The 16,668-nt window shown below is 46.1% G+C and overlaps 1 protein-coding gene across 1 annotated transcript in view; it reads right to left on the bottom strand.

Annotated features, from left to right (window-relative positions):
* Positions 1–16,668, bottom strand: part of AKAP8 (A-kinase anchoring protein 8) — a gene marked incomplete at both ends in the record, with an annotated part of 66,989 nt that overhangs the window by 10,574 nt on the left and 39,747 nt on the right. The window contains one exon of the mRNA XM_079547958.1: positions 170–440. Coding sequence (XP_079404084.1) covers positions 170–440 — 271 coding nt within the window. The remainder of the gene's footprint in view (positions 1–169; positions 441–16,668) is intronic.

Genomic DNA, 16,668 nt, shown 5'->3' with positions numbered 1-16,668 from the left:
AAGAAGGCCTGCAGACATGGGGCCAGCTGAAAGCTAATCAGCTAAGCTCATCACTCAATGAACACTGGATCCAGCGCAATCAGATCAACCCAATCTGAAATTAAAACCACATCAGACCAAAGTTTGCTTCTTTTCAGCATCAGTAACTCCAGCTGAATGGCACACTCACCTCTCCTGCTCCTCCACGCCCTCCCCGGCCCCGCCGCTGCCCTCCTTGGACAGCATGTCGAGGCGCTGGTTGATTTTGGCGATGATGGAGTCGGAGTTGTCGCTGGGAGCGGGATCGCTGCCATACGAGGTGATGCCGACGTCGCTGAGGGGCAGCTCGGGGGCTTTGGGGGTGTCCCAGGAGCTGGGGGTGGCAGTGGGGCCGTAGCTGTAGCTGGCGGCGGTGCCGGAGGCCGAGCTCGGGGCGCTGTAGTACTCATAGCCTTCGTAGCCTGGAGGGAGGGGAGTCGGGGTGAGGGCGGCATCGCGAAGGTGTTAAGGTTGGGGGGTGGGTTTGGGTGTCAGAACCGGGGGATGATGGAATGCTGGGGGTGGAAGGGTCCTTAAAATCATGGAATCACAGAATGGACTGGGTTGGAAGGGTGCTTCAAGATCATGGAACCATAGAATGGTTGGGTTGGATGGGTCCTTTAAGATCATGGAACCACAGAATGGTTGGGTCCTTAAAGATCATGGAACCATGGAATGGTTGGGTTCTTAAAGATCATGGAACCATGGAATGGTTGGGTTGGACGGGTCCTTAAAGATTGTGGAACCATGGAATGGTTGGGTCCTTAAAGATCATGGAACCATGCAATGGTTGGGTCCTTAATGATCATAGAAACATGCAATGGTTGGGTCCTTAAAGATCAGGAACCATGGAAATGGTTGGGTTGGATGGGTCCTTAAAGATCATGGAACCATGGAATGGCTGGGTTGGATGGGTCCTTAAAGATCAGGAACCATGGAATGGTTGGGTTGGATGGGTCCTTAAAGATCACATAACCACAATCTGGGTTGGATAGGAAGGATCCTTCCAGATCATAGAAACATGGAAGGGATGGGGCGGGAAGAGTCCCTAAAGATCATACAGTCCTGAAAAGGGATGGACGAGAAGGTCCTTCAAGAACATAAAATCTTGGCATGGGTTGGAAAGATCTTTGAAACACACGGAACCATGGAATGGGTTGGGTCACAAAAGACCACAGAACAATACAATGGTTGAGTGGCAAGGTTCCTTGAAGATCATAAAAGAACTGACAAAATCAATTGGATCAAAAGGTACTTAAAGTTCAAAGAACAATGGGACCCTAAAAATGCCTGGGTTGGGAATGGGTCGTTAAAGGTCACACAACCATGGAACCCGAGAACTGCTTGGGTTGGAATGGTCCTTAAAGGTCACAGAACCATGGAACCCCAGAACTGGTTGGGTTGGAACAGAACTGAAAGGTCACAGAACCATGGAATCCCAGAAGTACTTGGGTTGGAATGGTCCTTAAAGGTCACAGAACCATGGAACCTGAAAACTGGTTGGGTTGGAATGGTCCTTAAAGGTCACAGAACCATGGAACCTGAAAACTGGTTGGGTTGGAATGGTCCTTAAAGGTCACAGAACCATGGAACCCTGGAACTGCTTGGCTTGGAACTGATCTTAAAGGTCACAGAACCATGGAGAACTGACAAAATCAATTGGTTCAAAAGGTACTTAAAGTTCAAAGAACAATGGGACCCTAAAAATGCCTGGGTTGGGAATGGGTCGTTAAAGGTCACACAACCATGGAACCCGAGAACTGCTTGGGTTGGAATGGTCCTTAAAGGTCACAGAACCATGGAACCCCAGAACTGGTTGGGTTGGAACAGAACTGAAAGGTCACAGAACCATGGAATCCCAGAAGTACTTGGGTTGGAATGGTCCTTAAAGGTCACAGAACCATGGAACCTGAAAACTGGTTGGGTTGGAATGGTCCTTAAAGGTCACAGAACCATGGAACCTGAAAACTGGTTGGGTTGGAATGGTCCTTAAAGGTCACAGAACCATGGAACCTGAAAACTGGTTGGGTTGGAATGGTCCTTAAAGGTCACAGAACCATGGAACCCTGGAACTGCTTGGCTTGGAACTGATCTTAAAGGTCACAGAACCATGGAATCCCAGAACTGCTTGGGTTGGAATGGTCCTTAAAGGTCACAGAACCATGGAACCTGAATACTGGTTGGGTTGGAATGGTCCTTAAAGGTCACAGAACCATGGAACCCCAGAACTGCTTGGGTTGGAATGGTCCTTAAAGGTCACAGAACCATGGAACCCCAGAACTGGTTGGTTGGAACAGAACTGAAAGGTCACAGAACCATGGAATCCCAGAAGTACTTGGTTGGAATGGTCCTTAATGGTCACAGAACCATGGAACCTGAAAACTGGTTGGGTTGAATGGTCCTTAAAGGCCACAGAACCATGGAACCTGAAAAATGGTTGGGTTGGAATGGTCCTTAAAGGTCACAGAACCATGGAACCTGAGAACTGGTCAGGTTGGAATGGTCCTTAAAGGTCACAGAACCATGGAACCCCAGAACTGCTTGGGTTGGAACTGATCTTAAAGGTCACAGAACCATGGAATCCCAGAACTGCTTGGGTTGGAAAGGTCCTTAAAGATCACAGAACCATGGAACCTGAAAACTGGTTGGGTTGGAATGGTGCTTAAAGGTCACAGAACGATGGAAGCCCAGAACTGTTGGGTTGGAATGGTCCTAAAAGGTCACAGAACCATGGAATCCCAGAACTGCTTGGCTTGGAATGGTCCTTAAAGGTCACAGAACCATGGAAGCCCAGAACTGCTTGGGTTGGAACTGATCTTAAAGGTCACAGAACCACGGAACGCTAGAACAGGTTGGGTTGGAATGGGTCCTTAAAGGTCACAGAACCATGGAACCAGAGAACTAGTTGCGTTGGAATGGTCCTTAAAGGTCACAGAACCACGGAACCCCAGAACTGCTTGGGTTGGAATGGTCCTTAAAGGTCACAGAACCATGGAACCTGAGAACTGGTCAGGTTGGAATGGTCCTTAAAGGTCACAGAACCATGGAACCCCAGAACTGCTTGGCTTGGAAAGGTCCTTAAAGGTCACAGAACCATGGAACCTGAAAACTGGTTGGGTTGGAATGGTCCTTAAAGGTCACAGAACCATGGAATCCCAGAAGTACTTGGGTTGGAATGAGTCCATAAAGGTCACAGAACCATGGAAGCCCAGAACAGGTTGGGTTGGAACTGATCTTAAAGGTCACAGAACCATGGAATCCCAAAACTAGTTAGGTTAAAATGGTCCTTAAAGGTCACAGAACCATGGAACCCGAGAACTGGTTGGGTTGGAATGGTCCTTAAAGGTCACAGGAACACAGAACCCTTAAAAGGATTGGGTGGGAAGGGATCCATACAAAACACAGAACCACAGAACCCTAGAACTGGTTGGGTTGGAATGGTCCTTAAAAGTCACAGAACCATGGAATCCCAGAACTGGTTGGGTTGGAATGGTCCTTAAAGGTCACAGAACCATGGAATCCCAAAACCAGTTAGGATTGAATGGTCCTTAAAGGTCACAGAACCATGGAACCCTAAAAACGCCTGGGTGGGAATGGGTCCAAACAGGTCACAGATCCACAGAACCCTAAAAATGTCTGGGTGGGAATGGGTTCTTAAAGGTCTCAGAACCACCGAACCCTAAAAATACCTGGGTGGGAAGGGATCCATACAAGACACAGAACCACAGAACCATGGAACTGGTTGGGTTGGAATGGTCCTTAAAGGTCACAGAACCAAGGAATCCGAGAACTGGTTGTGTTGCAACAGAACTGAAAGGTCACAGAACCTTGGAACACTTGAACTGGTTGGCTTGGAATGGTCCTTAAAGATCACAAACCCACAGAACCCTAAAAATGTCTGGGTGGGAAGGAATCCGTACAAGACACAGAACCACTGAACCCTAGAACTGGTTGGGTTGGAATGATCCTTAATGGTCACAGAACCATGGAACCCCAGAACTGCTTGGGTTGGAATGGTGTCGTGGTTCTATGTTTTTTTTGTTTTTGCTTTTTGTTTTTGGGTTTCAGTATTCCACATCAAAACATCATGTAGTGTACGGGGCATTAAACTTTAAATAAAATAAATTTAAAACTTTAAATTTAAGTTTTTTAAAGTTTTAAAATTTAATTAAAATCTAATTTATTTAAAGTTTAAAACATAAACTTTAAATAAATAAACATTAAACACTGCCCCAATCCCAAGTACCTATCCCTGTACATTACAGCAGTCACGGGATCTGGCCCTTCCGGGTGGGGGGGCGCTCTCTTGCTGCCTTGCAGTGGGTGCTGGAGGTGCTTTCCTGGCCGTTCCAAGCTTTTCAGGTTGGACTCGGTCCCGGGAACTCTCTCTCTCTTATCTCGTCTGATTTATTAATCTCAATTTCAATTAAATTGTATATATTGTGTTATCTTGTATTCCAATATTATAGTAAAATAAGCTTTCCTCCATAGATTGTTGCCGCTGTTCATTTCCTCCCTTCCTTCCTTCCCATTTCTGTGGGACTGGGGTGGGGGGGGAGGGCAGAGGCCTGTCGCCCCTGTCACACACATAGATTGATCTGGTCAACTCCGTGACAAATGGTATTTAAAGGCCACAGAACCATGGAATCCCAGAACTGGCTGGGTTGGAATGGACCCTACAGGGCACAGAACCAAGGAATCCGAGAACTGGTTGTGCTGGAACAGAACTGAAAGGTCACAGAACCATGGAACCCTAGAACTGGTTGGGTTGGAATGGTCCCTAAAGATCACAGAACCACAGAACCCTAAAAAAGTCTGGGTGGGAATGGGTCCTTAAAGGTCACAGAACCACAGAACCCTAAAAAGGACTGGGTGGGAATGGGTCCTTAAAGGTCACAGAACCTTGGAACCCTAGAACTTGTTGGGTTGGAATGGTCCTTACAGGTCACAGAACCATGGAACCCTAGAACTGCTTGGGTTGGAATGGACCTTAAAAATCACAGAACCATGGAACCCTAGAACTGCTTGGGTTGGAACTGATCTTAAAGGTCACAGAACCATGGAACGCTAGAACAGGTTGGGTTGGAATGGGTCCTTAAAGGTCACAGAACCATGGAACCAGAGAACTAGTTGCGTTGGAATGGTCCTTAAAGGTCACAGAACCACGGAACCCCAGAACTGCTTGGGTTGGAATGGTCCTTAAAGGTCACAGAACCACGGAACCTGAGAACTGGTCAGGTTGGAATGGTCCATAAAGGTCACAGAACCATGGAACCCCAGAACTGCTTGGCTTGGAATGGTCCTTAAAGGTCACAGAACCATGGAACCTGAAAACTGGTTGGGTTGGAATGGTCCTTAAAGGTCACAGAACCATGGAATCCCAGAAGTACTTGGGTTGGAATGAGTCCATAAAGGTCACAGAACCATGGAAGCCCAGAACAGGTTGGGTTGGAACTGATCTTAAAGGTCACAGAACCATGGAATCCCAAAACTAGTTAGGTTAAAATGGTCCTTAAAGGTCACAGAACCATGGAACCCGAGAACTGGTTGGGTTGGAATGGTCCTTAAAGGTCACAGGAACACAGAACCCTTAAAAGGATTGGGTGGGAAGGGATCCATACAAAACACAGAACCACAGAACCCTAGAACTGGTTGGGTTGGAATGGTCCTTAAAAGTCACAGAACCATGGAATCCCAGAACTGGTTGGGTTGGAATGGTCCTTAAAGGTCACAGAACCATGGAATCCCAAAACCAGTTAGGATTGAATGGTCCTTAAAGGTCACAGAACCATGGAACCCTAAAAACGCCTGGGTGGGAATGGGTCCAAACAGGTCACAGATCCACAGAACCCTAAAAATGTCTGGGTGGGAATGGGTTCTTAAAGGTCTCAGAACCACCGAACCCTAAAAATACCTGGGTGGGAAGGGATCCATACAAGACACAGAACCACAGAACCATGGAACTGGTTGGGTTGGAATGGTCCTTAAAGGTCACAGAACCAAGGAATCCGAGAACTGGTTGTGTTGCAACAGAACTGAAAGGTCACAGAACCTTGGAACACTTGAACTGGTTGGCTTGGAATGGTCCTTAAAGATCACAAACCCACAGAACCCTAAAAATGTCTGGGTGGGAAGGAATCCGTACAAGACACAGAACCACTGAACCCTAGAACTGGTTGGGTTGGAATGATCCTTAATGGTCACAGAACCATGGAACCCCAGAACTGCTTGGGTTGGAATGGTGTCGTGGTTCTATGTTTTTTTTGTTTTTGCTTTTTGTTTTTGGGTTTCAGTATTCCACATCAAAACATCATGTAGTGTACGGGGCATTAAACTTTAAATAAAATAAATTTAAAACTTTAAATTTAAGTTTTTTAAAGTTTTAAAATTTAATTAAAATCTAATTTATTTAAAGTTTAAAACATAAACTTTAAATAAATAAACATTAAACACTGCCCCAATCCCAAGTACCTATCCCTGTACATTACAGCAGTCACGGGATCTGGCCCTTCCGGGTGGGGGGGCGCTCTCTTGCTGCCTTGCAGTGGGTGCTGGAGGTGCTTTCCTGGCCGTTCCAAGCATTTCAGGTTGGACTCGGTCCCGGGAACTCTCTCTCTCTTATCTCGTCTGATTTATTAATCTCAATTTCAATTAAATTGTATATATTGTGTTATCTTGTATTCCAATATTATAGTAAAATAAGCTTTCCTCCATAGATTGTTGCCGCTGTTCATTTCCTCCCTTCCTTCCTTCCCATTTCTGTGGGACTGGGGTGGGGGGGGAGGGCAGAGGCCTGTCGCCCCTGTCACACACATAGATTGATCTGGTCAACTCCGTGACAAATGGTATTTAAAGGCCACAGAACCATGGAATCCCAGAACTGGCTGGGTTGGAATGGACCCTACAGGGCACAGAACCAAGGAATCCGAGAACTGGTTGTGCTGGAACAGAACTGAAAGGTCACAGAACCATGGAACCCTAGAACTGGTCAGGTTGGAATGGTCCCTAAAGATCACAGAACCACAGAACCCTAAAAATGTCTGGGTGGGAATGGGTCCTTAAAGGTCACAGAACCACAGAACCCTAAAAAGGACTGGGTGGGAATGGGTCCTTAAAGGTCACAGAACCTTGGAACCCTAGAACTTGTTGGGTTGGAATGGTCCTTACAGGTCACAGAACCATGGAACCCTAGAACTGCTTGGGTTGGAATGGACCTTAAAAATCACAGAACCATGGAACCCTAGAACTGCTTGAGTTGGAACTGATCTTAAAGGTCACAGAACCATGGAACGCTAGAACAGGTTGGGTTGGAATGGGTCCTTAAAGGTCACAGAACCATGGAACCAGAGAACTAGTTGCGTTGGAATGGTCCTTAAAGGTCACAGAACCACGGAACCCCAGAACTGCTTGGGTTGGAATGGTCCTTAAAGGTCACAGAACCACGGAACCTGAGAACTGGTCAGGTTGGAATGGTCCTTAAAGGTCACAGAACCATGGAACCCCAGAACTGCTTGGCTTGGAATGGTCCTTAAAGGTCACAGAACCATGGAACCTGAAAACTGGTTGGGTTGGAATGGTCCTTAAAGGTCACAGAACCATGGAATCCCAGAAGTACTTGGGTTGGAATGAGTCCATAAAGGTCACAGAACCATGGAAGCCCAGAACAGGTTGGGTTGGAACTGATCTTAAAGGTCACAGAACCATGGAATCCCAAAACTAGTTAGGTTAAAATGGTCCTTAAAGGTCACAGAACCATGGAACCCGAGAACTGGTTGGGTTGGAATGGTCCTTAAAGGTCACAGGAACACAGAACCCTTAAAAGGATTGGGTGGGAAGGGATCCATACAAAACACAGAACCACAGAACCCTAGAACTGGTTGGGTTGGAATGGTCCTTAAAAGTCACAGAACCATGGAATCCCAGAACTGGTTGGGTTGGAATGGTCCTTAAAGGTCACAGAACCATGGAATCCCAAAACCAGTTAGGATTGAATGGTCCTTAAAGGTCACAGAACCATGGAACCCTAAAAACGCCTGGGTGGGAATGGGTCCAAACAGGTCACAGATCCACAGAACCCTAAAAATGTCTGGGTGGGAATGGGTTCTTAAAGGTCTCAGAACCACCGAACCCTAAAAATACCTGGGTGGGAAGGGATCCATACAAGACACAGAACCACAGAACCATGGAACTGGTTGGGTTGGAATGGTCCTTAAAGGTCACAGAACCAAGGAATCCGAGAACTGGTTGTGTTGCAACAGAACTGAAAGGTCACAGAACCTTGGAACACTTGAACTGGTTGGCTTGGAATGGTCCTTAAAGATCACAAACCCACAGAACCCTAAAAATGTCTGGGTGGGAAGGAATCCGTACAAGACACAGAACCACTGAACCCTAGAACTGGTTGGGTTGGAATGATCCTTAATGGTCACAGAACCATGGAACCCCAGAACTGCTTGGGTTGGAATGGTGTCGTGGTTCTATGTTTTTTTTGTTTTTGCTTTTTGTTTTTGGGTTTCAGTATTCCACATCAAAACATCATGTAGTGTACGGGGCATTAAACTTTAAATAAAATAAATTTAAAACTTTAAATTTAAGTTTTTTAAAGTTTTAAAATTTAATTAAAATCTAATTTATTTAAAGTTTAAAACATAAACTTTAAATAAATAAACATTAAACACTGCCCCAATCCCAAGTACCTATCCCTGTACATTACAGCAGTCACGGGATCTGGCCCTTCCGGGTGGGGGGGCGCTCTCTTGCTGCCTTGCAGTGGGTGCTGGAGGTGCTTTCCTGGCCGTTCCAAGCATTTCAGGTTGGACTCGGTCCCGGGAACTCTCTCTCTCTTATCTCGTCTGATTTATTAATCTCAATTTCAATTAAATTGTATATATTGTGTTATCTTGTATTCCAATATTATAGTAAAATAAGCTTTCCTCCATAGATTGTTGCCGCTGTTCATTTCCTCCCTTCCTTCCTTCCCATTTCTGTGGGACTGGGGTGGGGGGGGAGGGCAGAGGCCTGTCGCCCCTGTCACACACATAGATTGATCTGGTCAACTCCGTGACAAATGGTATTTAAAGGCCACAGAACCATGGAATCCCAGAACTGGCTGGGTTGGAATGGACCCTACAGGGCACAGAACCAAGGAATCCGAGAACTGGTTGTGCTGGAACAGAACTGAAAGGTCACAGAACCATGGAACCCTAGAACTGGTTGGGTTGGAATGGTCCCTAAAGATCACAGAACCACAGAACCCTAAAAATGTCTGGGTGGGAATGGGTCCTTAAAGGTCACAGAACCACAGAACCCTAAAAAGGACTGGGTGGGAATGGGTCCTTAAAGGTCACAGAACCTTGGAACCCTAGAACTTGTTGGGTTGGAATGGTCCTTACAGGTCACAGAACCATGGAACCCTAGAACTGCTTGGGTTGGAATGGACCTTAAACGTCACTGAACCATGGAACCCTAGAACTGCTTGAGTTGGAACTGATCTTAAAGGTCACAGAACCATGGAACGCTAGAACAGGTTGGGTTGGAATGGGTCCTTAAAGGTCACAGAACCATGGAACCAGAGAACTAGTTGCGTTGGAATGGTCCTTAAAGGTCACAGAACCACGGAACCCCAGAACTGCTTGGGTTGGAATGGTCCTTAAAGGTCACAGAACCATGGAACCTGAGAACTGGTCAGGTTGGAATGGTCCTTAAAGGTCACAGAACCATGGAACCCCAGAACTGCTTGGCTTGGAATGGTCCTTAAAGGTCACAGAACCATGGAACCTGAAAACTGGTTGGGTTGGAATGGTCCTTAAAGGTCACAGAACCATGGAATCCCAGAAGTACTTGGGTTGGAATGAGTCCAAAAAGGTCACAGAACCATGGAAGCCCAGAACAGGTTGGGTTGGAACTGATCTTAAAGGTCACAGAACCATGGAATCCCAAAACTAGTTAGGTTAAAATGGTCCTTAAAGGTCACAGAACCATGGAACCCGAGAACTGGTTGGGTTGGAATGGTCCTTAAAGGTCACAGGAACACAGAACCCTTAAAAGGATTGGGTGGGAAGGGATCCATACAAAACACAGAACCACAGAACCCTAGAACTGGTTGGGTTGGAATGGTCCTTAAAAGTCACAGAACCATGGAATCCCAGAACTGGTTGGGTTGGAATGGTCCTTAAAGGTCACAGAACCATGGAATCCCAAAACCAGTTAGGATTGAATGGTCCTTAAAGGTCACAGAACCATGGAACCCTAAAAACGCCTGGGTGGGAATGGGTCCAAACAGGTCACAGATCCACAGAACCCTAAAAATGTCTGGGTGGGAATGGGTTCTTAAAGGTCTCAGAACCACCGAACCCTAAAAATACCTGGGTGGGAAGGGATCCATACAAGACACAGAACCACAGAACCATGGAACTGGTTGGGTTGGAATGGTCCTTAAAGGTCACAGAACCAAGGAATCCGAGAACTGGTTGTGTTGCAACAGAACTGAAAGGTCACAGAACCTTGGAACACTTGAACTGGTTGGCTTGGAATGGTCCTTAAAGATCACAAACCCACAGAACCCTAAAAATGTCTGGGTGGGAAGGAATCCGTACAAGACACAGAACCACTGAACCCTAGAACTGGTTGGGTTGGAATGATCCTTAATGGTCACAGAACCATGGAACCCCAGAACTGCTTGGGTTGGAATGGTGTCGTGGTTCTATGTTTTTTTTGTTTTTGCTTTTTGTTTTTGGGTTTCAGTATTCCACATCAAAACATCATGTAGTGTACGGGGCATTAAACTTTAAATAAAATAAATTTAAAACTTTAAATTTAAGTTTTTTAAAGTTTTAAAATTTAATTAAAATCTAATTTATTTAAAGTTTAAAACATAAACTTTAAATAAATAAACATTAAACACTGCCCCAATCCCAAGTACCTATCCCTGTACATTACAGCAGTCACGGGATCTGGCCCTTCCGGGTGGGGGGGCGCTCTCTTGCTGCCTTGCAGTGGGTGCTGGAGGTGCTTTCCTGGCCGTTCCAAGCATTTCAGGTTGGACTCGGTCCCGGGAACTCTCTCTCTCTTATCTCGTCTGATTTATTAATCTCAATTTCAATTAAATTGTATATATTGTGTTATCTTGTATTCCAATATTATAGTAAAATAAGCTTTCCTCCATAGATTGTTGCCGCTGTTCATTTCCTCCCTACCTTCCTTCCCATTTCTGTGGGACTGGGGTGGGGGGGGAGGGCAGAGGCCTGTCGCCCCTGTCACACACATAGATTGATCTGGTCAACTCCGTGACAAATGGTATTTAAAGGCCACAGAACCATGGAATCCCAGAACTGGCTGGGTTGGAATGGACCCTACAGGGCACAGAACCAAGGAATCCGAGAACTGGTTGTGCTGGAACAGAACTGAAAGGTCACAGAACCATGGAACCCTAGAACTGGTCAGGTTGGAATGGTCCTTAAAGGTCACAGAACCATGCAACCCTAGAACTGGTTGGGTTGCAATGCACCTTAAAGGTCACAGAACCATGGAACCCAAGAACTGGTTGGGTTGGAACAGAACTGAAAGGTCACAGAACCTTGGAACCCTAAAACTGGTTGGGTTGGAATGGTCCTTAAAGGTCACAGAACTATGGAACCCCAAAACTGGTTGGGTTGGAATGGTCCCTAAAGATCACAGAACCACAGAACCCTAAAAATGTCTGGGTGGGAATGGGTCCTTAAAGGTCACAGAACCACAGAACCCTAAAAATACTTGGGTGGGAAGGGATCCATACAAGACACAGAATCACAGAACCCTAGAACTGGTCAGGTTGGAATGGTCCTTACAGGTCACAGAACCATGGAACCCGAGAACTGGTTGTGTTGGAACAGAACTGAAAGGTCACAGAACCATGGAACCCTAGAACAGGTAGGGTTGGAATGGTCCTTAAAGGTCATTGAACCATGGAACCCCAGAAATGGTCGAGTTGGAATGGCCCTTTAAAGTCACAGAACCATGCAATCCCAGAACTGCTTGGGTTGCAATGGATCTTAAAGGTCACAGAACTATGGAACCCGTGAACAGGTTGGGTTGGAATGGTCCCTAAAGATCACAAAACCACAGAACCCTAAAAATGTCTGGGTGGCAATGGGTTCTTAAATGTCACAGAACCACAGAACCCTAAAAATACTTGGGTGGGAAGGGATCCATACAAGACACAGAACCACAGAACCCTAGAACTGGATGGGTTGGAATGGTCCTTACAGGTCACAGAACCTTGGAACCCTAAAACTGGTTGGGTTGGAATGGATCTTAAAGGTCACAGAATCATGGAACCTTAGAACTGGTTGGGTTGGAATGGACCTTAAAGGTCACAGAACTATGGAACCCCAGAACTGGTTGGGTTGGAATGGTCCCCAAAGATCACAGAACCACAGAACCCTAAAAAGGACTGGGTGGGAAGGGATCCATACAAGACACAGAACCACAGAACACTAGAACTTGATGGGTTGGACCGGTCCTTACAGGTCACAGAACCATGGAATCTGAGAACTGGTTGGGTTGGAATGGCCCTTTAAAGTCACAGACACTGACACAGACACAGACAATGAAAGGTCACAGACACAGACACTGAAAGGTCACAGAACCATGGAACCCGAGAACTGGTCAGGTTGGAATGGTCCTTAAACGTCACTGAACCATGGAACCCCAGAACTGGTCGAGTTTGAATGGCCCTTTAAAGTCACAGAACCATGGAACCCAGGAACTGGATGGGTAGGAATGGTCCTTAAAGGTCACACAACCATGGAACCCGAGAACTGGTTGGGTTGGAATGGTCCTTAAAGGTCACAGAACCACGGAACCCCAGAACTGCTTGGGTTGGAATGGTCCTTAAAGGTCACAGAACCACGGAACCTGAGAACTGGTCAGGTTGGAATGGTCCTTAAAGGTCACAGAACCATGGAACCCCAGAACTGCTTGGCTTGGAATGGTCCTTAAAGGTCACAGAACCATGGAACCTGAAAACTGGTTGGGTTGGAATGGTCCTTAAAGGTCACAGAACCATGGAATCCCAGAAGTACTTGGGTTGGAATGAGTCCAAAAAGGTCACAGAACCATGGAAGCCCAGAACAGGTTGGGTTGGAACTGATCTTAAAGGTCACAGAACCATGGAATCCCAAAACTAGTTAGGTTAAAATGATCCTTAAAGGTCACAGAACCATGGAACCCGAGAACTGGTTGGGTTGGAATGGTCCTTAAAGGTCACAGGAACACAGAACCCTTAAAAGGATTGGGTGGGAAGGGATCCATACAAAACACAGAACCACAGAACCCTAGAACTGGTTGGGTTGGAATGGTCCTTAAAAGTCACAGAACCATGGAATCCCAGAACTGGTTGGGTTGGAATGGTCCTTAAAGGTCACAGAACCATGGAATCCCAAAACCAGTTAGGATTGAATGGTCCTTAAAGGTCACAGAACCATGGAACCCTAAAAACGCCTGGGTGGGAATGGGTCCAAACAGGTCACAGATCCACAGAACCCTAAAAATGTCTGGGTGGGAATGGGTTCTTAAAGGTCTCAGAACCACCGAACCCTAAAAATACCTGGGTGGGAAGGGATCCATACAAGACACAGAACCACAGAACCATGGAACTGGTTGGGTTGGAATGGTCCTTAAAGGTCACAGAACCAAGGAATCCGAGAACTGGTTGTGTTGCAACAGAACTGAAAGGTCACAGAACCTTGGAACACTTGAACTGGTTGGCTTGGAATGGTCCTTAAAGATCACAAACCCACAGAACCCTAAAAATGTCTGGGTGGGAAGGAATCCGTACAAGACACAGAACCACTGAACCCTAGAACTGGTTGGGTTGGAATGATCCTTAATGGTCACAGAACCATGGAACCCCAGAACTGCTTGGGTTGGAATGGTGTCGTGGTTCTATGTTTTTTTTGTTTTTGCTTTTTGTTTTTGGGTTTCAGTATTCCACATCAAAACATCATGTAGCGTATGGGGCATTAAACTTTAAATAAAATAAATTTAAAACTTTAAATTTAAGTTTTTTAAAGTTTTAAAATTTAATTAAAATCTAATTTATTTAAAGTTTAAAACATAAACTTTAAATAAATAAACATTAAACACTGCCCCAATCCCAAGTACCTATCCCTGTACATTACAGCAGTCACGGGATCTGGCCCTTCCGGGTGGGGGGGCGCTCTCTTGCTGCCTTGCAGTGGGTGCTGGAGGTGCTTTCCTGGCCGTTCCAAGCTTTTCAGGTTGGACTCGGTCCCGGGAACTCTCTCTCTCTTATCTCGTCTGATTTATTAATCTCAATTTCAATTAAATTGTATATATTGTGTTATCTTGTATTCCAATATTATAGTAAAATAAGCTTTCCTCCATAGATTGTTGCCGCTGTTCATTTCCTCCCTACCTTCCTTCCCATTTCTGTGGGACTGGGGTGGGGGGGGAGGGCAGAGGCCTGTCGCCCCTGTCACACACATAGATTGATCTGGTCAACTCCGTGACAAATGGTATTTAAAGGCCACAGAACCATGGAATCCCAGAACTGGCTGGGTTGGAATGGACCCTACAGGGCACAGAACCAAGGAATCCGAGAACTGGTTGTGCTGGAACAGAACTGAAAGGTCACAGAACCATGGAACCCTAGAACTGGTCAGGTTGGAATGGTCCTTAAAGGTCACAGAACCATGCAACCCTAGAACTGGTTGGGTTGCAATGCACCTTAAAGGTCACAGAACCATGGAACCCAAGAACTGGTTGGGTTGGAACAGAACTGAAAGGTCACAGAACCTTGGAACCCTAAAACTGGTTGGGTTGGAATGGTCCTTAAAGGTCACAGAACTATGGAACCCCAAAACTGGTTGGGTTGGAATGGTCCCTAAAGATCACAGAACCACAGAACCCTAAAAATGTCTGGGTGGGAATGGGTCCTTAAAGGTCACAGAACCACAGAACCCTAAAAATACTTGGGTGGGAAGGGATCCATACAAGACACAGAATCACAGAACCCTAGAACTGGTCAGGTTGGAATGGTCCTTACAGGTCACAGAACCATGGAACCCGAGAACTGGTTGTGTTGGAACAGAACTGAAAGGTCACAGAACCATGGAACCCTAGAACAGGTAGGGTTGGAATGGTCCTTAAAGGTCATTGAACCATGGAACCCCAGAAATGGTCGAGTTGGAATGGCCCTTTAAAGTCACAGAACCATGCAATCCCAGAACTGCTTGGGTTGCAATGGATCTTAAAGGTCACAGAACTATGGAACCCCAGAACTGGTTGGGTTGGAATGGTCCCTAAAGATCACAAAACCACAGAACCCTAAAAATGTCTGGGTGGCAATGGGTTCTTAAATGTCACAGAACCACAGAACCCTAAAAATACTTGGGTGGGAAGGGATCCATACAAGACACAGAACCACAGAACCCTAGAACTGGATGGGTTGGAATGGTCCTTACAGGTCACAGAACCTTGGAACCCTAAAACTGGTTGGGTTGGAATGGTCCTTACAGGTCACAGAACCATGGAACCCTAGAACTGCTTGGGTTGGAATGGACCTTAAAAATCACAGAACCATGGAACCCTAGAACTGCTTGAGTTGGAACTGATCTTAAAGGTCACAGAACCATGGAACGCTAGAACAGGTTGGGTTGGAATGGGTCCTTAAAGGTCACAGAACCATGGAACCAGAGAACTAGTTGCGTTGGAATGGTCCTTAAAGGTCACAGAACCACGGAACCCCAGAACTGCTTGGGTTGGAATGGTCCTTAAAGGTCACAGAACCACGGAACCTGAGAACTGGTCAGGTTGGAATGGTCCTTAAAGGTCACAGAACCATGGAACCCCAGAACTGCTTGGCTTGGAATGGTCCTTAAAGGTCACAGAACCATGGAACCTGAAAACTGGTTGGGTTGGAATGGTCCTTAAAGGTCACAGAACCATGGAATCCCAGAAGTACTTGGGTTGGAATGAGTCCAAAAAGGTCACAGAACCATGGAAGCCCAGAACAGGTTGGGTTGGAACTGATCTTAAAGGTCACAGAACCATGGAATCCCAAAACTAGTTAGGTTAAAATGGTCCTTAAAGGTCACAGAACCATGGAACCCGAGAACTGGTTGGGTTGGAATGGTCCTTAAAGGTCACAGGAACACAGAACCCTTAAAAGGATTGGGTGGGAAGGGATCCATACAAAACACAGAACCACAGAACCCTAGAACTGGTTGGGTTGGAATGGTCCTTAAAAGTCACAGAACCATGGAATCCCAGAACTGGTTGGGTTGGAATGGTCCTTAAAGGTCACAGAACCATGGAATCCCAAAACCAGTTAGGATTGAATGGTCCTTAAAGGTCACAGAACCATGGAACCCTAAAAACGCCTGGGTGGGAATGGGTCCAAACAGGTCACAGATCCACAGAACCCTAAAAATGTCTGGGTGGGAATGGGTTCTTAAAGGTCTCAGAACCACCGAACCCTAAAAATACCTGGGTGGGAAGGGATCCATACAAGACACAGAACCACAGAACCATGGAACTGGTTGGGTTGGAATGGTCCTTAAAGGTCACAGAACCAAGGAATCCGAGAACTGGTTGTGTTGCAACAGAACTGAAAGGTCACAGAACCTTGGAACACTTGAACTGGTTGGC

The sequence above is a fragment of the Tetrao urogallus genome (genome assembly GCF_951394365.1).
Source record: "Tetrao urogallus genome assembly, chromosome: 36".
NCBI lineage: Eukaryota > Metazoa > Chordata > Aves > Galliformes > Phasianidae > Tetrao > Tetrao urogallus.
This window is presented reverse-complemented; position numbering and strand designations above follow the sequence as displayed.